This window comes from Gopherus flavomarginatus, chromosome 9 (genome assembly GCF_025201925.1).
Source record: "Gopherus flavomarginatus isolate rGopFla2 chromosome 9, rGopFla2.mat.asm, whole genome shotgun sequence".
Classification (NCBI taxonomy): Eukaryota; Metazoa; Chordata; order Testudines; family Testudinidae; genus Gopherus; species Gopherus flavomarginatus.
The window spans coordinates 74,849,318-74,873,619 of NC_066625.1; the positions used below are offsets into that span (position 1 = coordinate 74,849,318).

Consider the following 24,302-nt stretch of genomic DNA (forward strand, 5'->3'; position numbering starts at 1 on the left):
GGCTGGAACATTTGCTGTGGAATAAATTTAAGACAGAAAATATCACATTGTCTCTATATAAATCCCTGGTATGCCCATATTTTGGGTAGTGCATGCAGACGTGGTCACCCCCCTTTAAACAAAGATACTGAAATGGTTCAGAAAAAGGCAACAAATGATTAGGGGTATGGAACAGCTTCCATACGAGGAGAGATTAAGACTGGGACTTTCCAGGTTGGAAAGGAGATGACTAAGGGAGGGAATATGATAGATCTAAACTGGTGTGGAGAAAGTAAATAAGGAAGTGTTTTTACTTCAATGCAACTAGGGGTCATCAAGTGACATTACTAGGTAGGTTTAAAAAAGTTTTTTTCATACAATGCACAGTCAGTCTGTAGAACTTACTTTGCTGGAGGATGTTGTGAAGGTCAAGACTAATCACAGGCTTAAAAAAAAAAAAAAAAAAAAAAAGGATAAATCCATCAATGGTTGTTAGCCAGAATGGGAGCTCTAGCCTCTGTTTGCCAAAAGCTGGGAATAGGGGATGGATCACTTGATTACCTGTTCTGTTCATTCCCTGAGTGGCACCTGGCATTAGCCACTGTCAGCAGACAGGATACTGGGCTAGATGGACCTTTGGTCTGATGCAGTATGGCTGTTTTTATGTAATTTATATTTAAGCACTGCTGACTGGGCTTTATTAGCCTAAGAGTGGAAAAAAATTGAAGTGGTTTAATTGTTATGGTGCTGTTTACATCCTTCTAGAAGACTGGCTATTTGAAAGTGAAATTATTAGCAGTTTGATTCAAACTGTTTCAGCTTCTCTAATTAAATGTTTCCAGCATTTCATCTTCTCATACCTCTAGCATAGTATATTAGTAACTAGTATTACTATTTGGTATGTAAAAAACCAAATTTCTTTGTACAGTAGGTTCATTGCAATTTCAGCTTTATTCAGAAACTGTACTATGAATAGTGTGCAATAGTTTCTAAAGCAGATTAGTCTATTGAAAGCATCTGCCTGCTTAAGGGAAAGGAGAGACTTAGCTCTTTAGGGGGTATGTGTTTTAGCTACAATTAGAATTTACAAACAATACAGATGTTAAAATAACTAAATCTGTCTAGCAAAGAGCATGTTTAAACATTAAAGCCCAAGAGTGATAGTGTACATGGAAAATATCTTTAATAGTAAAAATCAATTGAACAGCCCAAGATTATAAACACAGCAAGATCATAAACAGAGCTTATTTTAAGTTCTTCTAAAGTGACAAGGTGCAACAAAATGAAGGATTTCAGTCTGCTAAAATATGAAAGGCCAAATTCACTCACCATTTAGGTGTCCAGTGTCTTAAAATGCTATGTTTTTAAATCAGTTTAACTGAAGAGAATTCTAAAGCACTCTAAAAAAAGCACAGTCCTAACATGGGACAGATCTTAAAATTCAGACACACTGTACAGTAGAGACTTTGGGCAAGGCAATGAAGAATTCTGAAAGCTGCTCCAGTGCTCAGATGGGGCTGCATTATCAGCTACCTTTTTAGCAAGGAAACAGACTTGTGTTGTTTAACTAGGGACTCTTGCTGGACTATTTCCCACCTTTCAGTATAGCCACTAGGTAAACAAAAAATAAAGCTACAGTGGCTAACTAGAGTGGCTACCCATGACCAACCCCACTGTGTGCTAGACATTTTAGCTGTAGGTTGTTACAATGCTGTATATTAATCTACTTGAACTCAGTGCTCTAATAGGGAACATATCTAGCCATTTGACAAAACAGAAGTTATCCTCACCTCAACTATGAATACAGAAGTAGTGACAGTGTAAACTGCACATCCTTATTTCAGATGTTTAACACTGGAACTTTCTTAAAAAAAGTTATCAAGACTTATCATTGGAGTGTGTGATCTCTAGCTATACCAAAACTATTCAATTAATTTAGTTCTGTCCCCATTAATGTTTTGCCAAATAAGCAGTTAAGTACTCATGTATTTAGCCACAGTAGTGCTATGTTGGCATCAGACTTTAGTTCACATTTATGGTACAAAGCTACTCACCTCAAAGTGTCAAATACTTTACATAGTTTAATAAATAGACATTGAGGTTAACAGGTACTAGGCTATAGAAACAGCCTAATGGTTGGTTTATTTAACTACAAGTTAAAAATACATGTTTTACAAATAGCTTGCTCATTTTAAAACTTTACACCAGTAGATTCTATCGATCAGCTTAGACCAATCAAGGGAACTTTAGTATCAGACTCCAAACATAAAATGAGTCCTGGGGTGTTTGAAACAAGGATAACAATTTGCTCTGACTTTCAATTCAGTGGAGCTGCACAAGGTATAAGCTGAGGCAGTATTTGGTCCACTTAAATTTCAGTCAGGCTTGAAACAGTTCTTAAGTCTGCTTTGGAGAAAATATTTTGAATCAGTTCAGAAAGCTGAAGCCATTAAATTTGTGAGATTTACCCATCCCTGGCTAGGATGAGACATGCTTAGCAGGAGGTTATTGTAAACTTTCAGGCAAGTAGTTGTGGATGAATAAATCACAATTCATGGCAAGATACTTGGAAAAGGAAATGTGCACTTGGATCTAGTTTCATTGAAGGCAGGCCCCAATATCAACAAGTAGGAAGTTTCACATTCTGGAGGATGCTTTCTCCAAACACATCTGATGGGGGGAATCCAAGATTCATGTGTTCCAGTAGCTGCTGAAAATTCATGCAGTCTGAAGGGTCACTCTGGTTTAAGGAGTGGTTCTAGGTAGTCACTACCTTGGCTTAGTTACATGACAGAACAGCTAGGATCTTCATTTTGCTGGAGACACTATAAAGAGAAATTAAATAGGTTAAGCCTGATGAATTACTGGGTATGCACAATTTAGCATCCCTATTGTAATCAAGGTTAATGAGAGAATCGAGAGGAGTGCATGATTAGGGGTTAATTATTTACCTTCTAACCAATTCCCATGTGGTTTATTCTTTGTTCTAGAGAAAAAATTTGACGGTTAAATTTCTGCATTAAAGGAAAGTTTAAGCCATAACAGGAGATGGCTTCTGAATTGCCAAGTGCTCAAAGCAAGCAAGACAATTTAATGAATTCAAAGCTTGTCTTACATACATGCAAAAATCATGCTTTAAGACAACTAAAATGGCATAGGGCAGAAGCAATAGGAAAAAGTTGTGCTGTAGTTAAACAAAGCATCTTACATGTTTTCACCTGCACAACATATGAGGAATTCTTACAGCTCTTCACTACTCTTCTGGCTTTTCCCTCTTGTAATACTGTAGGACCATATGGCTCTCAGTATGGAGTCTTTCTAGTTAAGCCATGTTTTGTTGACAGAAGCAAAATAGTTTAGCTAGACATTATTACAATCTGTCAATAGTGCCTTCCAAGTTTTAGTCTGACAGCAAAGGTGGATGTTAGTATTTTAACACAGGATTATAAAAAAAGTCCTATTTAATATGTGCTGTATTTGAATTTCAGTCCCGTTTAAGAGCTTATGCAGAGCCATCCTGCCCACAAGGCTGGCTATAGCAATAAGTTGTTCAGTGATATATTAAGATGAGCCCCAAGAAATGTACTAATTCAAAACTGATGGCAGCAGACAGAGGGGGTTAGTTTTGCTTCCTCAGCCTGAAGTGAGGCTAATGAAAACAAAGCTGTCAGGCTCAGGGTTGAGTATGGGGTGCTCAGTTAAAGAATGGGAGCTAGAGTTTAACATCTAGAGCTGGACTGAAAAATGAGAACATGTTTTCACAGAAAACTTCTATTTTGTTAATTTTTGAAATTTTCCAACCCAGCATGAGTTCAGTGAATCGTGGGATTGTGGATGGGCATGAACTTGCCAGTTTACATAGCAAAAACAGCTGAAAGATACCGAGACCCTGCATATCCCTGGACTTTTATCCCATTTGGCTGATCCTGCTAGGACAGTGTCACTGGGATAAGGAGTCATTTTAGTTTAATTTTAGACTAATTAAGCAACCTGTCTCAATCTAGTTTCGGTCAGACTTCATAATGTTTAATATGAAGTTGAAGTGGCATCTTCCAAAATAGCTTAGGAGTGTAGAATTGCACTCCTATTTGCATTCCTTTAAGGAATGGCAAAGTGTCTGTCTCCACTTTCTATTCAGGAGCTCACCTACATGACACCACAAGCCAACATGAAAGTTAACATGATGTTTTGGACTCAAGCTGCTTAACAACTTTACCAAGACAATACAGTTTTATTAGAGAACAATGATTCAGTATCAATTTGTTCTTAAAACCACAGCTTCCACACACTTATGAGCAGAACATTCTCTTCAAACTAGCCAGTGTCCAGTTTTTGTGTAGACATACTGGTCATTATCTACACCAGCAGTTCTCAACTGGAGAATGAGGGACACAGTGAGCCTTCCTACTCATTCATGGGTCCTGCAATGCCACTCACTGAAGTTTGGCCCAGCCACTTCTCCATGACAGAGGGCCAAAGTTCAGAGAGTGATGTTGTGACCTGGTGCATGGGGGTCACAAAGCCCATTAGCGCTGTGATACCCAAAGATCTCAGGGAGGAACTTGTTGAGAATTTGAAAGTAGAAGGAAGCTTGGGTGAAAGTGATCATGAAATCATAGAATTTGCAATTCTAAGGAAGGGTAGAAGGGAGTACAGCAGAATAGAGACAATGGATTTCAGGAAGGCGGATTTTGGTAAGCTCAGAGAGCTGATAGGCAAGGTCCCATGGGAATTAAGACTGAGGGGAAAAACAACTGAGGAAAGTTGGCAGTTTTTCAAAGGGACGCTATTAAGGGCCCAAAAGCAAGTTATTCCGATGGTTAGGAAAGATAGAAAATGTGGCAAAAGACCACCTTGGCTTACCCTTGAGATCTTGCGTGACCTACAAAATAAAAAGGCGTCATATAAAAAATGGAAACTAGGTCAGATCACGAAGGATGAATATAGGCAAATAACAGGAATGCAGAGGCAAGATTAGAAAAGCAAAGGCACAAAATGAGCTCAAACTAGCTATGGGAATAAAGGGAAACAAGAAGACTTTTTATCAATACATTAGAAGCAAGAGGAAGACTAAGGACAGGGTAGGCCCACTGCTCAATGAGGAGGGGGTAACAGTAACGGGAGACTTGGAAATGGCAGAGATGCTTAATGACTTCTTTGTTTCGGTCTTCACTGAGAAGTCTGAAGGAATGTCTAGTATAGTGAATGCTTACGGGAAGAGGGTAAGTTTAGAAGAGAAAATAAGGAAAGAGCAAGTAAAAAATCACTTAGAAAAGTTAGATGCCTGCAAGTCACCAGGGCCTGATGAAATGCATCCTAGAATACTCAAGGAGTTAATAGAAGAGGTATCTGAGCCTCTAGCTATTATCTTTGGGAAATCATGGGAGACGGGGGAGATTCCAGAAGACTGGAAGGGGGCAAATATAGTGCCCATCTATAAAAAGGGAAATAAAAACAACCCAGGAAACTACAGACCAGTTAGTTTAACTTCTGTGCCAAGGAAGATAATGGAGCAGGTAATCAAAGAAAACATCTGCAAACACTTGGAAGGTGGTAAGGTGATAGGGAATAGCCAGCATGGATTTGTAAAGAACAAATCGTGTCAAACTAATCTGATAACATTCTTTGATAGGATAACGAGCCTTGTGGATAAGGGAGAAGCGGTGGATGTGATATATCTAGACTTCAGTAAGGCATTTGATACAGTCTCACATGATATTCTTATAGATAAGCTAGGAAAGTACAATTTAGATGGGGCTACTATAAGGTGGGTGCATAACTGGCTGGATAACCGTACTCAGAGAGTAGTTAATGGCTCCCAATCCTGCTGGAAAGGTATAACAAGTGGGGTTCCGCAGGGTTCTGTTTTGGGACCGGTTCTGTTCAATATCTTCATCAACCATTTAGATGTTGGCATAGAAAGTACGCTTATTAAGTTTGCGGACGATACCAAACTGGGAGGGATTGCAACTGCTTTGGAGGACAGGGTCAAAATTCAAAATGATCTGGACAAGTTGGAGAAATGGTCTGAGGTAAACAGGATGAAGTTCAATAAAGATAAATGCAAAGTGCTCCACTTAGGAAGGAACAATCAGTTGCACACATACAGAATGGGAAGAGACTGTCTAGGAAGGAGTATGGCAGAAAGATCTAGGGGTCATAGTGGACCACAAGCTTAATATGAGTCAACAGTGTGATACTGTTGCAAAAAAAGCAAACGTGATTCTGGGATGCATTAACAGGTGTGTTGTAAACAAGACACGAGAAGTCATTCTTCCGCTTTACTCTGCGCTGGTTAGGCCTCAACTGGAGTATTGTGTCCAGTTCTGGGCACTGCATTTCAAGAAAGATGTGGAGAAATTGGAGAGGGTCCAGAGAAGAGCAACAAGAATGATTAAAGGTCTTGAGAACATGACCTATGAAGGAAGGCTGAAGGAATTGGGTTTGTTTAGTTTGGAAAAGAGAAGACTGAGAGGGGACATGATAGCAGTTTTCAGGTATCTAAAAGGGTGTCATCAGGAGGAGGGAGAAAACTTGTTCACCTTAGCCTCCAATGATAGAACAAGAAGCAATGGGCTTAAACTGCAGCAAGGGAGATTTAAGTTGGACATTAGGAAAAAGTTTCTAACTGTCAGGGTAGTTAAACACTGGAATAGATTGCCTAGGGAAGTTGTGGAATCTCCATCTCTGGAGATATTTAAGAGTAGGTTAGATAAATGTCTATCAGAGATGGTTTAGACAGTATTTGGTCCTGCCATGAGGGCAGGGGACTGGACTCCATGACCTCTCGAGGTCCCTTCCAGTCCTAGAGTCTATGAGTATTAATACACTTAAAGGTTGCCTAGCCTATGCAGTTAGGCAGCAGGATCAAACGGTCTGATTTATTTAAAGTAGATTCTACATTTGTGTGTTTGGGGAGTTCCAAGTTAGAAGAGATTAGGGGTACAGGATTTTTTTTTTTAAGTTTAGAATCCCTGATCTACAGCAACATTTCAGAAAGTTCTGTACCTTAGTTCTGCACTGTAAGGTTGTCACCAACTATCATCAGGAAGAAGTTATCCTTCCAAGAGCCTAGTACTGTAGTTTGCTAGGTGCCTGGTATTTTCCCTTCTAAAGCACCTGGATGTATACTGAACAAGAGGGACAATTGGTTCATTCTAAGTGGCATCTCCTGTATCCTTTGTATGTGTGACTTGGAGCAAGAACTGGTTAAGTACAGCCACATTTCTAGGATGTGAGAGATTGTAGATACCTTTAAGACCCATGGCTGCAAAAGTCAGGGCTCTATACTAGATCCCTGTAGTAGAAGGTGCAACTCCAAAGACCAATTTTATTCTAATGTTTGACTGTTCTTTTGGTGAAGGTAAGAGCTCTGAAGTTGGGAGGGATATCTAGGTCATCCCTCAGTTAGTACAAAGCAGCACTTCGAGTTGTCTGCTGGCTTGCATGACTGTTCCAGCCAAACTGGGAAGTCCTATTGGAGTCACTACTTCCACAGTCAGAACACTGAAAGTTGTTTGAAGTCTTCACAACTGTGAATAAATGATGCGATAAGAAAGTCTTGGTACCAAACTTTAATTTAGAATTCAGTTTTAAGTGGTTTAGGTGACCAACACAAATCAAATACACCAATTAATCCTTTATCACTAGAAGTTTTGTAATCTGCAACTCAAGCCCCATTTGGAGGGAGGGTGTGTGGTAGATCTTTCAGATGACACTATGATCCAGAAAGTGTGCCCCCCTGCAAAACAAAAAAAGCCCAGACACTAGGTAAGTTAAATAGCCAAAGCATGTTCTGGCTTCAAGCGGGCTTACTTGAATGTATGACCTGCATCCGTTTTCTGATCCGACCTGGAAAGTAAATGCAAGGGAAGAGACACTAGTGGGAGGTGGGGAGTAAGCTGTAAGTAGATATCTATATGCAGTGGATAAATTTCAAAAGCACCTATGAATAATGGCCTCATGAGCCCAAGGCACTTATGAAAATGTATCCAAGGGCTTTTAGTACATGTCAGTGGAAATGCTTTTCTTCTATAGTCCAGATCTGAAGTTGCTATTATGAAACAATAGCAAGGACACACTGAAATCTGATATTCCAAGTGAAGAAAGTCACTCCATCCCTCTTCTGTTGTGTCCACAATTGTGGAAGCAACAAAAGATTTAACTAGGTTACAGTACACAAGATTTCTAGCTGCAATAAGCTATATGCACAATTAGTATAAGTATTTTGTCATCATTCCTGTCTTATACTACATTTAGCAGGTGAATTTGTTCCTGGGCATGAACAAACAGTAAAAAGGCTCTGCCTGTTGTAGTTTCAGTTAATCTTTTACTGGTCAGAATGTTAATTAAAATATGAACCTCTAACTACAGCAACAGATCGGATGTGAAGCACTGATTTCAGCTCACATGCAAAGCCATACCGAGACTACAGAGGCAAGAGATTTCAGCACTACTGATGAAGCAAACATTTCTGCAAGAAAACAAGCACAACGTGCACTCTGAAACAAGCATGATGCTCACTCTGCTCTCACCTATTTTGTGATGCTCACAGGAAACAATCATGACACCAAACAACATTTCTTTTTTCTTCTTTTGGTCTGACATCAGGGAGAAAAATGGAAAGAGTTGTAGGCCATGGGCAAGACTTTGGGGCATGTTTTTAGGACTGTTAACTACTACAAAAGAAAGCCATTGATTACTTCTGTTGCTACTATGTTTTGAATGCAGAAAGATTCTTACCCGACGATGAAACTCCATTTCGCTCCCCGTTATTTCTTCGTCATCAAACTCCTCTTCCAGTTCACCACCTTCTTCTCCTCTGGATACATGTATGACCTTCCGTTCTGCAGTCTCCTGCAATAAGTATTGTCCCCCCCTCAAAATTAAATCAATTTGCTTAAGAACAAACAAGCTTAAGACTAGGAAAGGTTCAACTGGTTACTGCTTCACTAACCTCTCCATCAGCATTGATGAGTGTAACACCAATGTTATCCCCAGTTCCCCAAGACTGCTGAGATTTCCACACCAGATCACTAGGACTCTGGTTTACACCAGCATCAGCACCCCAGATCTAGAGAGAGAGACACACACACACACTTAACTGATGAGCTTTAAAAACACCCTTCATTTTAAGGTCAGCAGACTGGTATTGGAAAATTAAAGGCCAAATTCAGTTTTGAATAAGTGTCTGTAGCCCCCATGTAAAAATACTAGACCACACCTGGTCTAGGAGAAACATGGCTGTGAGGTGCTCAGAAACAGGTCTAAGTGATAAATTAGGGCAGATTCCAAGAATTGCCTTTGGAGTTGGTGGAACACTGTCTACCCACTAGGGTGGTGGCATGGAAGAAGCGCAGCAGGAAGAGCTGCTAATGGGAAGCTCTACCTATTATACCCTTTGAATGCAGAGTTCTTGTTCCTGGCCAGCCATTTTGTCCCACTAAGCCAACAGACTTTTGAGGTCATTTATCTAGTGCTGGCAAGTCTGTTTAGTGTTCAATAGTGCCTTATCATGCTAGTATAATTGCACAAGTTTTCTACTGAGCAGAAAGATCTGTTCTGAACAGGGTCTGAAAGATGTAATCAGGCTTAAATACTGCACGTGCCTAGAGTAGGTTTAACAAATTATGCTTAACACGCTGGGGGCAGCATGGGCTCAACATTGCTACCACTAGAGCAGCTGAACCACCAGCACGAACAGTTTTTTGCAAAAAACAAAACCCCCTTCCTCCCCTGCCCACCTCCCACCCAAACAAACCAAACCACTTAGTACAGAGCAATGCACAGGTTCAAGTTCACTACCTGCACTACTTCAATTGCCCTGCAAGGTGCTAGGAGACGGCTTGGATTGAACAGCCCCTTTCTAGGCCATGGAGCAGCTCTACAACTGCCACTCCAGTCTATTAGCCTCCACAGCCCTTGCTGTAATCAGTTGTCAGAGAAGGTGACAGGAAGATAAATGCTGTGCAGCTCACTTTCTATGTTCCTCTAGCGCCACCCAGAGGATTCCAGGGGCCTGGGGTCTTTGGCAGCGGGGGGGGTCCCTGCTTCGGCAATAGGGGGCCCTTCTGCTCTGGGACCTGCCACCGAAGTGCCCCAAAGACCTGCGGCAGAGCCCCCCCGCTGCTGAATTACTGCCACAGCAGGATCCGCTGCCGAAGTGCAGCCGGGTCTTCGGCAGTAATTCAGCAGTGGATCCTGGAACGGAAGGGCCCCCCGCCGGCGAAGACTGGGAGCAGAAGCAGCTCTGGGGGCCTGGGCTCTGCAAGAGAAGGACCCTGCTCCAGGAGCCCCAAAAAAACCTCATGGGGGGCCCCTGTGGGGCCTGGGGCAAATTGCCCCACTTGTGGCCCTGTGTTCCCCCATCTCATTCCCCACTGGCCCATTCTTAGCTTGTAAATGAAGCAAACTAAACCTATTAGGCTCAGAACATGCCCCACTTCAACAATTGCAAGTGAGGTCACTCCTCTAAGGTTGGGATCAGGCCTCAGCTACTAAGATGGTGCTAAGTCACTCCATTCCGAAAGTTGCACTAAAGTTTACCAGTCAGGCCATCTCAGTCTTGCCAAATTGTCAGGGGAAAAAAAGTCTCCCAGCATAAGCATTAAGTATACTTGCCTTCTTTACATGATGGCAATTAAAAAACCCAAATCTGACTTTTATAGTCAAATAGAATTACTTGCTTGGCAAGTCAGATTGGCAGGGCAGTGTTAAGTTACTTACCGTAACTACTTGGCCTGCCTGAAGGACAAACCGAGCAGGGAATTTGTATGTTATTTCAGACAAGCTTCCAAGCCGTCGTCTTAGTACCCATCCAGTTAGTGATTGATCCTGCAGTTGGAAAGGCAAGATACAACTTCACATCCTCCTGTAATGGTAACTAGATGGACATCGTACAGAGATCACACCTACATGCGGTCATCATTTGTTAGTCTAGGCCATTTTATATTTCCTACATTCTGGTTTGAAAGGTACAGGGCCATTCTTAAAAGTATAAACTTAGTTTAACAATGTTTCATGTTAGCACTGAAAAGTCTGGCAGCAGTCGTTGATCCCATAAGAGTTCCCGAAACAGTGATCAGTAACTAAGTAGTATGTATTAGACTGAGTAACTATATAGGTTTGTCTCAGCCTCACCCTTCACTAGAAGCGTTCAGGATAGCCAATAAGCAGCTTTTAATTCAGGGCAACAGGTGTCAATAGCACTTTTTCTTTTGGTTTAAGACTGTTTGGAAACATTACTCCAGGATAGTGGTTATGAAAGTCAGACTGGATCATCTTCTCCAATGAAGAATGGCCATAAACTATTTAGGCTGAAGGATGCCACCTCTGTCAGGCTTCTTCATACCATTTCAGTCTACATGTAGTCTCAGCTAGGGTTAGGGTGACTGATTTGTGATGTTTCATAACATCCAATTTTTAATTCTCAAACTTTCTCCATACTAAGACTTCACTTCTCAGTTTCAAGTTATTCGTTAGTTCAGAAGAGTGCTCTTTAGCAGTCCCAGTCAGTAAGGCAGAGGGGATTCCAGACACTTCGGAAGAGAACTTTAGAACCATTCTAAGGTAAGAATGGAGACTAAGATGTATGGTCTGAGAAACTAATCTCTATCCTATTCTGCAGCTGTCATTTTACAGTGGAATGAGAACTACCATTGTTCATATAGGCTTGTTTGGCTGCAGTGTTACAAGTTCAGACACATTTGAATTGAAGAGTTTTTCTGTAGTCCAGTTGCCATTTTAAGAACTAATCATCATCAGGTCATACCCTCTGCTTTAGAGCAAAAGCTACCCTTGTAATGCAGCATTTCCCTCTGGTCCCTGTTACGGTCTAAGGTTCTGCAATGTTGGGGAACAGGGCCAAACCACTTATTTGGAGAATCATCTCTTCAAATCTGATGATTTCCCTGTTTAAGACATTTTTGTACACGATATCCCATCCATCCATCCATCCCATCCCAAAGGAAGTAGAAAGCCTGCCCTGGGAAGGGAGTCTAATGGCATCATTGTACCTTCTTCAGGAGCCAAGATCTCATGGGTAAGGGTGTTTGCACAGAGGCTATGGGTCTTGGCACAACAAATATCATGGAATGTGTTAGGAATCTTATGCCCCTGAATTTTCCTGGGTCAGAGCAGCAGTAGAAATACTACCCATTCCATTTGGGACTCCTCTAAAGAGTTTGTAGCAGTCAGAAGTTGAAAAAAAAAAAAAAAGTTTCTTGGCCTGTCTGACCAGTGCCTCCTCCTGGGTATTCTGCTCTGAACCCCCTACCCTCCGCCACAAAACTCAATTAACTCCCAGCACTAGTGAAGCAGGGATTGTGGGCAGCTTGGGCTACTAAAAGCAGTCTACTCAGAGGCATTCTTCTGCCCTGGTTCAGCATGTTTAGAACATATAAGAGTGACTTTGAGAGCTGTGGATGTTGTCCAGCCTTTGACAGGACGCCAGCCTAAAGCTAATCGCCCAGGGTTGGGAGAAACTACTTCAGACTACTTCATTTAGTAGGGTACTTGGCAAGTTCTTAACATGCCCGTTGAAGAATACAAGGATACCAATCTTGACTGTGGCTTGTGCCAGACTTGCCAGCACAGAAACAGTTAATTGAGTAAGCAGAAACACCTCCCCCCACAATCCCCATACACCAAACAGTTAGATATTTGTAGACTGCTGGATAGACTTGGTAAAAGCTATCTGATTAATTGGCTGCAGAGTAGGAGCCCTGCCACAGCTAAAACAACAAGCTACAAGAGTTCTCAACAGCTATTGGTATTATCTGACACACTAAGCATCTTATATGCTTTTATCCTTGATTAAACTGGACTGATTGTCTTTCTGCATTCACAGACATACCTATAGCTTTCAATAAAGTGGTGTTGGTTGCCCACAAACGGTCTTGTGGCTTCTCTAACCAGCCACAGCTGCTATTGACCATTTCTTGAATATGGAGATGGGTATATTAATTTAAACTGGTTCTTGAGGCTCAAGAGAAGAAATATCACTAGAAAAGCAACATGCTGAATAAATTGGGCCTTATGATACTGGGCTAGATGGCACCACTTAGTTTAATGTGCCGATATTGGTTGTGTGTATGGGAAAAGGTGGTTGAAGTTTGATGGGCTATCAGCCATTAAAAAGCAGGGAAGAGTACCTCGTCAGAGTTGTTTTTAAGCTTGACAAAATTCCCTTCTGTGTCAATTTCTTCTATAGACACATTTCCTGAACATGATGCATGCTGAACAATTTTAAAGCTGACACTGTGCTCTCCCTTTTTGGATTCTTTCAGTTTTCTCTTTTTTCCATGCAGGAAGCGACGCCCATGGCTGGTTGTTGCCTGGGTTGCAACACTTTGGGAAGATGGACTAGATGACAGTTTTAGCCTAAAGAGAGCCAAGTGACCATGTTAGGTATGCAAGTTGTGCCAACCCCATTGTGCCCAGACCTAGTGTAGTGTCCCCTCTGCCCATACCGGCTTAGTTGTAGTCCTGTGTGGTATTTTGTTTTATGGCAAGGAGTCTCCCAGTGAACAATGTGTGAAAGTTTACGGCCTGCTTTCCAATTTTTGCAAGAGAGAGTTCAGAGCAAGCTATGGAATTTCCACCTCCTCTCCCCGCTGTACCTCAGCTGTTGCATTAATTTTTTTCCCTTATGGACACAGCAGGAATTAATATCTCCATGAACAAGCCCCCTATGGTAACTGGGTAGACAGCCAACCAACTTGAAAAAGCATTGAGGCTTAACATTACTATAAGGTCTATAGGAAAGTCCAGCAGACAAGGGATTCATTTTGTCACTTCCTAATATTACTAATTGCTGTTTCAGGCTACATGAAGTTTCAATCCATGCACTTCTCATTTAAAAGATTCCATATACTACAGTGTAAAGCCCATCTTAGTATTTTACATACCAAAGCCAGTAGTCTGAGTTCTCTCAGTAGCCAGCTGGGAACAAGATCAACTTCAGATTTCTCCCCTCCCACTAAGTACATAGACTTATAGAATGGAGGTATGTTGGAGGAAGAAAGTCTTCGTTTATTGCTCAATACTGTATCCTACCTCTGTTCTTCTCCTTCCAGCATCTTTCTGTAGGCATTTATTTCCAGATCTAGAGCCAGTTTCACATCTAGTAGATGCTCATATTCTTCCAACTGTGCTTGCATCTGCCGCCGTGTTTGTGCCATCTCTTTATCTTTTTCAGCCATATGTCTTCGATGCATCTCACGGTCATAATCCAGGGTCTCCTGTAATTCTCTTATTCTGTTCTCCAATGCACAGTTCTTAGATTTAATTAATAGATTTAGTTATCATTGAGTATTTTGAATAAGAGGTGCTAAAAATAGAGCTCAGTCAAGAGCAATTTTGGGGAGAGGGGAAAAGTAGATAATATCTAGAAAATACAAGTGTCACCAAGACAAAAAATCCAATCTCATTGAAGAATGGTACCTGGCTTTGATAATGATTAAGCTGGGATGTCAAAGTGTCAACTCTCATCTTTGTTTCCATCAACTCCTCACGAGCAGCATTGGCAAAGTCGCTATTTTTTGCGGCAGAAAGTTGAGCATTCTCCATCTATGACAAAGAGTTAACAACTGATTAGGACTCTGGTGACTTTGTTTTAGTGAAAAGGGCTACCAAGTGATTTATACATACAGATTTAGTCGCATATGTATGAAGATGTAGAGTATCTTAATTTGCTTTCAGTGGAAATTGATTTACCAGGACATAATTCAACATCACATAACCCTAATCCAGCTCTCCACCACTACTCAAACTATGGAATATTTCCTGTTACAGACTTGTCAAAGGCACAGAAATGAAGCCACTAGAGAGAAAACTCTAGTTCACTAGTGGCATCATGGCTAATGGGGTAGGAAGCTGCCTTGGGACAGTGCAGGATGCTAAATACATTTCTTTGAGTGTCAGTAATCCAATGCTCTTTCACACCAATGCTGGTAACCATTGGCACAGCCATGGCAGAGCCATGTTTAACAGTGTAGTCAGGAATCTAACTAGTCATAGTTGAGTTTGAGGTGATGTTCCTTTAAGAAAGGGAAAAAAGCTAAAGGCAATAAATGCTGTGACAGCAGCACGATCCCTACTGAGAAGAGAGAACAATCAGGTCAAAGGAGTTAATAGAGCTGGGTAAAAGGTAATGTTAGTGAGTTGAAGACTAAATAGACAAACAGGAAGAAAGTGGAAAAAAAAAACAGATCAAGGAATCTACTCAGAAAAGTACGAGTACTATCTGCAGAGACATGTGCAGAGGGCTTGTAATACTAGAAGTGTCTCCATTAATAAAAAATTCTTGGACTAGATTCCAATTTCAGTCACAGGTGAAAAATCTGGAGTTTCAGTGACATTACCTTTTATAACTGGACTCAATTCTGGGTTGGGGGTGACACCATTAGTATCAAGGTATTTTTGTAATCCTGTCCTGGTAGAAGGGTTGCAATTACATCAGTTACCAAAACTGGTAGATTAAGTTAATTCACCTTCATTACACATGTGCACACTTCCATTAGAGGAATAATTAATCCTGCTGTAACGTATGCAGTTTCAAACTTTTAGTACCATGTTTCCTAGGAATTAAGATCATGATATTGGCAATAGACTAAATTCTGCTTAGTAGTTATAGCACATTAACTTTGATGTGATTGACCTGGCCCTAGGCATAGAACATCTATGCAGAAAGTTTAGATATTTGTAATAAGCACATCAGAACCAGGATTGAAGTTTGCTGATGGGGTGTATAAAGTTTATAATTCATACAAACTACTCCTGTTATGGAAGATAGTATATATTTATAAAAAGCGATAAAGAGGCCTGTGGTACCTTATAGACTGAGGGTATGGCTACATCTGGAATTTCAAAGCGCTGCCCCGGCAGCGCTGCGGGAGCGCTGCCGTGGCAGCGCTTTGAAGTGTGAGTGTAGTCAGAGCAGCAGCGCTGGGAGAGAGCTCTCCCAGCGCTGCATGTAAACCACATCCCTTACGGGTGTAGCGTGCAGCGCTGGGAGCTGCGCTCCCATCGCTGCTGCCCTGATTACGCTGACGCTTTGCAGCGCTGTATCTTGCAGCGCCCAGGGGGGTGTTTTTTCACACCCCAGTTGCAGCGCTGTAAAGTGTGAGTGTAGCCAAGGCCTAACAGAAGTATTGGAGCATAAGCTTTCGTGGATGAATACCCACTTGGTCTATGCATAAATATATACTGCATGGTGTCAGGTATCAGAGGGGTAGCGGTGTTAGTCTGGATCTGTAAAAAGCAATAGTCCTGTGGCACCTTATAGACTAACAAATGTATTGAGCATAAGCTTTCAAATTTGTCATGCGTCTGACAAAGTGGGTATTCACCCATGAAAGCTTATGCCCCAATACTTCTGTTAGTCTATAAGGTGCCACAGGACTACTGCTTTTTACAGATCCAGACTAACACCGCTACCCTCTGATACCTGACACCATGCAGTATATATTTATGCACAGACCAATTTTATAGGACAGTGAAGTGACAGCAGAAAGCAAATTCAATTGGCAGATCTTAGAGTGTTCAGAGATTAAGTGATTCAGGATAGTGGCTCCTAATGAAAAACAAGTCTTCAATTAATGGGTCTCTACTACTTGAAGCAGATGGACCACACTCAGGGTCAAATACATTAGTCGGCTAGTTTAAGGAAGGGTCAAATGCTTCCTTGTCATATGAAGATGCAGAAAACTTGACAGCTTGTTCATTTGATTTGCAACTTTTGAAAACTCACTTTGGCACTGAATGTGCGCTCCAAGTCATCTTTGTATTCCTGAATTTGTTCTTCATGCTCCTTTCTGAGTCCTTGCAGAGCATCTGAAAGTTTGCTCTCAAATTCCCTCTGACGGCCAGATTCTATTTCTGCTATCCTGCTCTCATGGAATCTTTTTGTTTCCTTGAGCTCCTAGAAAAGGAGAAAAAAGTTTGTCTTAAAGGTGAAATGAAATACCACCATTTAGCTTGAGTAACTGATCTTATGCAACTGCTTTAACAATGAACCAGTGTAGCAAGTCAATCACACAATACTAAAGCAGATGTTGACTGTCAAGTACTTTGACATTTGTTTTTGAATCAGGAGATTTAAGAGATGGAAAGGCCCATTAGGTCAAGTTCATCTGACCCTGCTGGGTTATTTTCCCCATGGTAAATCTATTACTTTCTAGTCTTGTTTTAAAGATCTCCAGTGGGGTTCTCAGTAGCTGAAAATGTATTCCCCTGAATGTTGGATTATGCGGTCAGCATATTTTCCTAATTACCAATCTACCTAGAAAAAAAGACAATGGCTATTTTTTTTAAACAAAATCAGAAATGTGTCTTCCCCACCCTTGTCTTTATTTGAAATTCAATGGGATTTTGGCTCTTAAGTCACTTAGACATTTTTGAAATTTTCATCCTAAAAGTTCCATTCTAAACCTGAATGGAGACTAAATTTAATTAATCCTGTAGTATATAGAAGCTGGTTATGCAGCAGTCACCATGAAAGATACAAAAGGAAATCACTTAGAAACAAGAACTTGTGTTCCCCTACCTCTGAAGTTAGTAGTAGTTTTTTAAATTAGACATCCAAGTAGTATTAGCACTGTAGTTATCTTAGCAGGTGTAATTTGAGAGAAAGCTACAAATCTAACAGTCAAAATTGTAAAGGTTTCCAGGTGTTTGCAGAAAGCCTAAAGTACACCAAATCTCATACTCCAACAGGTAACTGGTTAAACAAATACTCCCAACCCCCGTATTAGAAAAGCAACTTAAACTTTTACAGGTTATTTACACTAGCATAATACAATATTAACTACTGGATTTCAATGAAGCTGTGAGGCAGAAAGAGCAGGGTTGGCTCTACAGTTTTTGCCGCCACAAGCAGCACACCAAATTGCCGCCGCGGACTGCAGGGGCAGTCTGTGTGCCCTTAGGGCGGCAGGTGCATTTCCGCAGTGGCAGAAATTTTTATATTTAGCTGTCTGCCGTGACTTCAGTTAAACATAGAAACTGCTGCCGAATTGCCGCCGCCACCGCGGAAATGCGCCTGCTGCCCTAAGGGCACACGGACATCCCCACCGTCCGCGGCAGCAATTCTGCGTGCTGCTTGGGGGCAAAATACGGACTGCTGTCCCTTGCAGATTGCCGCCGCAAGCACCGGCTTGGAATGCTGGTGCCTGGAGCCGGCCCTGAGAAGGAGAGAAACATGCTCAAATATATTATGAGATACTGATGTTACCTAAATTTGTGGACATCCCTGGAGTTTACCCACCTAGGTGGCTTTTGCTGGCAGGCAGAGGGTCATAAGGTTAGCTTTTTATGAATCAAGTGCATTCTAACATTGATTTTTAAGGGTATCCAGGGGCAATGGCAATTGGCATCTAGGAAATCCTTGCTAAAATTAACTTAGACATACATCCTCATGAAGGCGTTTCTGGAATGTCATTTGTTCTTGCACAGTTTTCATTTGGTTTTCCAGGTCCACTCTCCTCAACATTTCTCCATGGAGATTCTTTTTGGTATCTTCCAATGCCAACTTAAGCTAGGAAAGAAAATATTTGTGGTAAATCAGAATGCAAGACGACTGACATTTTTACACTAATAACAGCCAAAGATTAGATTTCAGGGTTACTCCTACAGTCAACCGAGAAAGGGAAGGAACCTTTCTGATTTAGTTCACTATTTATATATCAGTAAGGTCCAGAATATGTTTGGTGTTCTTCACATGGAAGATACTCGCAGTCCTGCCCCAAAAAGCTTAATGGAGCAGAAAGCAACCCTGTTCCAAAAGTGATCGGATCTCCAGAGTGAATTAGGCTACTTAACAAACCAAGTATACAGAAGCCTCATTAATCACTGAGCAGCTAAATTGTAGAACTACTGTTTTTGAACCCTACCCAGCCAAGGAACCCTCTTATGCTAGGATTATCAGTTGTCCCTGACTATTGTCATTTTCCCTCCATAATACTAAATGATCCAAGCCTCAATTTGAGAGGAGAATTATGAAAATCCAAAGGCCTGAAAACAATATATGGTGTGCATTTATTGTAAGTAAGTCTTCCTTCTAAAACTCAATTATATCCTGCAAGTGTAATTCTTACACTAAGCCAACACATCTACATTTTATGGCAGCATTTGAAGCCATCCCAGTGAAACAGACACTTACTCCATATCCAACAGACCCCAAACGGCAGTATTCTATTAATCTTCTCCAACCCCTAAAGAACTCAAAACTGAACTAATAGTATCCTAAACCCAAAATGCAATACATTTCAGGCAATTTTTACAGTAAGAAAAAGAGCTTTTCACAACCCCTCTTCCCCAACCCCCCAAAAAACACATTCATTAATCAAATGGGTAGAGGGTTTCTCTTAAAGTTAGAGTAAAAGCACTTAAAGATACAGTAAGAAGGTCCTTCAATCCAAGTGAATAGGTAGACATTTTCCCCTCCCTAATATCTGCCATTTCAGGGGAGGTTACACATGCATGTTAAGAGCAAAGTTTAGTCTCAGCTACATGGACAGGACTAAAGTGTGTCATTCAATTATATGAAGTCAAGCTAGATGATCACAATGGCCCTTCTGGCTTTGTAATTAATTCAGGTTTACAAGCCTCACAACATGATTCCCTGACCCAATATTTTGGTCAGCATAAATGGGTCACCAGGACAAGTCCTTCTCTCCCAATCCTTACCTATTAAAGTACAAGGAGCTTCATGAGTTTTTAAAACTTTAATCTTATTTTCTCCAAAAAGTTTATAAACAGCAACAGAGGCAAAATAGAGAGTCCAGTGTGGGAAGTCATAATTGAACTTCTGCTATTACCAACCATGAAATAATGTAGATTCTATGCAACATTTATCTTACAGTGACTATTTGATCCTTTAACTCTTGAAGGTCGCCCTCCAAACTTCTTTTTCCACTCAAAGCTGTTGCTAAGTCAGCCTCCTTGGAGTTCAGCTGAGCATCAAGGTCTCTTATGTGAGCCTGTGCCAGATTTAAGTCAGCTTCTTTTTTAGAATTCCTGCAAGTGAAAGTTTTATATTCATAAGAATTTACTGCTGACAGGGAGGGAACAACATATTTCATTTTGTTTACATTTTTATAGTTTCTACTACAGCCAGCCATTTCTTATCTATTTATAAATGGTTAAGAGTAGCACTGGAGTATAGTTCACTATCCACCATCACCAAAAAGATGAAACAAGAGAAAAAACCCAGCATGCAAACATTAACATCTGTATTATTTCATTGTACCCTCGAGTCACCAGTTCATTCTGTACATGCTCTTACACTGCCCACTGCAATAGCATTGACCCCCAGCCACTCATCTAAAGTAGTCACAGATTTCACAATCTCCCCTGGAGTATTTTCTGAACAGACAGCAGCTAGCCGCTCTTGTAGCGGTGATCGTGATGAGGGCGAGAAAGAGCAATTCTCCTTTCAAGTAGCTAGAAGACAGATCTTTAAAATTTGACATCTGCTAGCCAGAGGGGATAAAAAACCTGAGTCCTATGAAAGGGCAGCAGTGGTAGAAATGCCAACCATCTTTTCTCACCAGCTGGGAGTAAGAGTGGGCATTGTCCCTTTGACCTTCAAAACTTTCACATCTTCCTCTGGACTAGGTGAAGTATTTCTCTGACTAGCACATGTCTGGCAAATTTTTCAAGCCCAGGTTCAACATGTAATGTGGGACAGAAGGGGAATTTCAGTCAGCTGAGCTGTTAGTTCAGTTACGCGTGGCACCAGGCACGTGCTTAGCATCCTACTTGGCTCAGACAGACACTAACATTAGGGATGTTTAACTGTTGCCTCAAACTTTAGCCAAATCTCTGGAAAAGCAGCTCCATTCTGGCAGGAAACATTTCTAGAGCCATCCACTAATCCAAGTGCCAGCAGCCTGTAATGGCACCACCCATGAGAGGGAAGAGCTTTGACCCCAAAAGGCCACCATCCTGGCTATGATCAGAGTAGGGCACAACCCTGAGCATGCTCAGTCACTGGGCTCCTGGAGCATAGGGCTTAAGAGTGTGGGGTTATGTGGTAACGTGGAGGGGGAGAGGAAAGATGAGCCAGGAGAATGGTATCAGACAGCCAGTAGGCCTCTGCCTCAGGACTAGATAGGCTGCCAGGCTCACACATCTCCACTTCATTCTCAGAGGGAGACTGGACCCTGGCATCCAGGACAGGATTCTGGTAGCGTGATTTTTATGTGGAAAAAAACAGGACACAGCAGAAATTTTGGTGGGCCAAGAAGGTATGCACTAGAAAGTATGGCATGCCCACTGCTTTCCCCAAGCAATAGATGGTACTAGGGAAGAGCATGGGACTCAAAGGCACTATAATGTTTCTGGCCTCAAACAGCTATGACACAGATTTGTTAAAACTGATACTGGAAAGTGACATTCCTGATTGTCAGACAGTCCTTTGCTGAGATTTTAAGGAACAATCCCTTATTTTCTCATGGTGAAATCATGAATTTGGAAAGTGGATGATTGTGAATTTATAAGCCAGGGTTTCCAAATGGTCACTTAGTTTGTCCTCTCCCCTATCCCACAGTACAATTTAATTGTGCATTATTGCCGTTAATACAAGAAGTTAAGACAATTATTGGTTCTCCTGTCAATGGATACAAAATTCAAATACATCTTTACACTGTAGTTATGATTAAGAGGACAGACATTGTAGGTCATGTGTTCCTATTCATATGGAATTCTTATTCTGCAGGTTTGAGTTTTATTAGACACATTTTCCCTTTGTGGAGATATGCTGCCATATTCCTGCCATCTAAGTCTACATTACTCCTTAACATAGCTGTTGAATGACTCCACGCTGGCTTTTAGAACTGTATAAACTATTTCATAGTTAGCAGGACTGTCTTAGTGGTTGGCTACGAGGAATAGGGGGTGCCACCCCATAGTACAGTTATTTTTATTCTTCATCCAGTCCTCAAACCGAGATATGGATCTCAGATTGACTGAAAGAGCTTAAACCAGTACTGTATCTTCAAAGCCTGTTTCTTACTAAAGAAAGTTAACATTGGGGTTTACTTATGTGTGTCTAAGATCTGACGACATCCAAAAACATTCATAAGACTCACTTGAGGCCCCATTTTGCATCACTGAACTACACATGAGGTGGAAGCATATTTGTATATTCAGACTCATTTGTATCTCTAAAACTAGTTAGACCAAGTATCTTCCTGTTTATTATTTGTATTCTCTTCCTGTGCCCTCACTCCTGTTCTCATCCCTCACTCCTATTCTGATCCTTCTCCTGCAGCTGTGGTGAGATTATGAATGAGCTTGTGTGACTATGCCAGTCATTCTTTTCAAGCATCCTTCCTACAACTAGCTTTTTAGTTACCACTATTGATCTAAGTATGCACTTGCATCTCACCTCTTCATTTACTACTAAGTGTTTAGTACACTTCTCTTAAAGTGTAAAGTTGAAGAACTAATGGTTATTGCTTGCAGCAAGAGTGTTGGATGCTGTTCACCCCATAAAAGTTCTAAGCTATTTAAAGGGTACATCAAGTTCATGACATCCAGGAAGATAAAGTTACTCCAAGTCATCTGAGACACTTGCAGTTAGACTGCACACAAATAAGCACCTCTAAATATTAGGACTTCGATCTAGTACATGTTTTGCTCAATGTACTATGTAGTAAGCTCTTTACCATTTTCAGGAGGCTGTAAAGTCAGTCATTTCTAAAGCCTCATTGTTTCAGAAGTAAAAAGCACCAATTCTCAGAATTACAGATCAGCCAAGTCCAAGGTTCAATAAACAAAGCCTGTGGAGTTATCAAAAACACTAAAAGTAGCTGAAAAAATTCAGAACTGGCAATCCTTTCCTTGCTCTCCAATCACAAAATGAGAGATTAGGTTTTTATGAAGCTTAAACTTCTGAACCAAAACCAAGTATGCAAGACATAAGTTCAAGAGTTGTAAGCTGCTGAAAGTAGCTAAGTAGAGAAAGCATTTGCTCCAGTCTAGGAACACCCACTGGCTTTATTCCTGTACAGGTTTGGAATGGGAATACTTTAGAGAACTACTCAACAGCTAAACTCCAGCAATACATATCAGCATGATAGGGTAGGATTCTAAACCTAACAGGCACCTCTGGACAGGAATCGGTTACATCGGGCATCTATAAGCACACCCTACACGGGTAACCCATTAAAGCCAGGCACCCTCATAACATAGCTGAGGCCTGTCATTCGTACAGGTGAGCGATCCCCCAATACTTTTATTAGATGCAGCAGATTCGGTTGTCCCTCCCTGGGTGCTAAGCACCTGTTCCCGGGAAATCCCAATACCACGCACCAATCTGCGAGCTGCCAGGAGCAGAGACCAGCAGGGAATTTCGAGAGGCATTTAGCTATTGGAAGAGATGAAGGGGGGAGGGCCAAGGACACAGAAGGGGGGGGCGGGGTGCGCTAACAGTAGCCGCTGGAGCCAGAGGCTACTCCCCCTGCCATGTGACAGGGGCCAGGCCGTGAAGAGCAGCCTCTCGCAGCCCGGCTAGCGCAGAGGGAAGGGAGGAGACACCGACCTGGCGTGCAGCTGCCGGTGCTCCTCGCTGAGCTTGCCCAGCTCCACCTGCAGCGTGGCCCGCTCGATAGCGATGCAGTCCAGCGCCTTGCGGGCATCGGCCAGCTCGGTCTCGTAGCGGAGCCGCAAGTTGCCCAGCTCCCGGGTGCTCCCTTCCTCCTGCTCCGCCAGGCGCAGCTGCAGCGTGGCTTTATCGGCCTCCAGGGCCCGCACCCGGTCGATGTAGGCGGCCAGGCGGTCATTGAGCTGCTGCAGCTCCTCTTTCTCCTGCAGCCGGCTGAGCCGGGTCGGGCTGAGCGGGGAGAACGCGGCCGAGCGCCCGAGAGCTCGCCCGCTGCCTCCTGGGGTGGAGGACACCGCCGTGGCCATGGCAGCGTCTGTACGGGCACGATCCTCGGAGCTAGGGGCGCCTCGGGCTGGGCAGGCACCTTCAGGCCCTCGCTACATCCATGACAGGAAGGAAGGAAACGCCCCTTTGCAGGTCACCCCCAAACCCAGCCCCTGCACAACCAAGCCACCGCCTCAAGGAGACATGGAATCCCGGCGCCCGCCCTCTGTGCGCCGCGGCCTCTCCCTGCCCACGCTCGCACTGTCCGGCTCCCCCCTGCTCCAGCCCGGGTATAAATAGCCACCACCAGCTGCAGTTCCAGGGTCCTTCCGGCACGGGCTGCGGCACCGGCGGCGATTTAAAGGGATAGAGCTGCTGGCTGGAGGAGGAGGCTGTACGAGCCCGAGAGTGAGAGCCTGTTGGGATCCCAGCTCCTGGGGGGGGGTCTCCC

General features: G+C 42.3%; 1 protein-coding gene across 3 annotated transcripts; it reads right to left on the bottom strand.

Annotated features, from left to right (window-relative positions):
- Positions 1-1,140: 1,140 nt before the first annotated feature.
- On the bottom strand, positions 1,141-23,938 carry LOC127057677 (lamin-L(III)-like). 3 transcript variants are annotated; one of them, XR_007776149.1, is made up of 13 exons: positions 23,525-23,938; positions 19,839-19,995; positions 18,389-18,514; positions 16,730-16,900; positions 14,422-14,547; positions 14,035-14,255; positions 13,131-13,359; positions 10,705-10,812; positions 8,936-9,052; positions 8,722-8,835; positions 8,514-8,579; positions 2,931-2,965; positions 1,141-2,804 (listed from the first exon to the last, which is right to left on the bottom strand). XR_007776149.1 is itself a non-coding variant. In XM_050966639.1 (12 exons), the coding sequence occupies exons 1-11, from the start codon at positions 23,890-23,892 to the stop codon at positions 8,541-8,543; spliced, it is 1,776 nt and encodes a 591-aa protein (XP_050822596.1). In that variant the 5' UTR covers positions 23,893-23,938; the 3' UTR covers positions 1,141-2,804; positions 8,514-8,540. The 3 variants fall into 3 exon arrangements, 2 of the variants coding, with proteins under 2 accessions (XP_050822596.1, XP_050822595.1); XM_050966639.1 differs by lacking the exon at positions 2,931-2,965; XM_050966638.1 differs by lacking the exons at positions 2,931-2,965; positions 8,514-8,579.
- Positions 23,939-24,302: the final 364 nt, after the last annotated feature.

Excerpts from the sequence above, each read along its gene's own strand:
- LOC127057677 (XM_050966638.1), bottom strand. The coding sequence starts at position 23,892 with ATGGCCACGGCGGTGTCCTCCACCCCAGGAGGCAGCGGGCGAGCTCTC. Across the intron at positions 13,360-14,034 it reads CTGGAAGGAGAAGAACAGAG|GCTAAAACTGTCATCTAGTC; the intron begins GTAGGATACAGT and ends GGCTCTCTTTAG. Across the intron at positions 9,053-10,704 it reads AGGCAGGCCAAGTAGTTACG|ATCTGGGGTGCTGATGCTGG; the intron begins GTAAGTAACTTA and ends CTCTCTCTCTAG.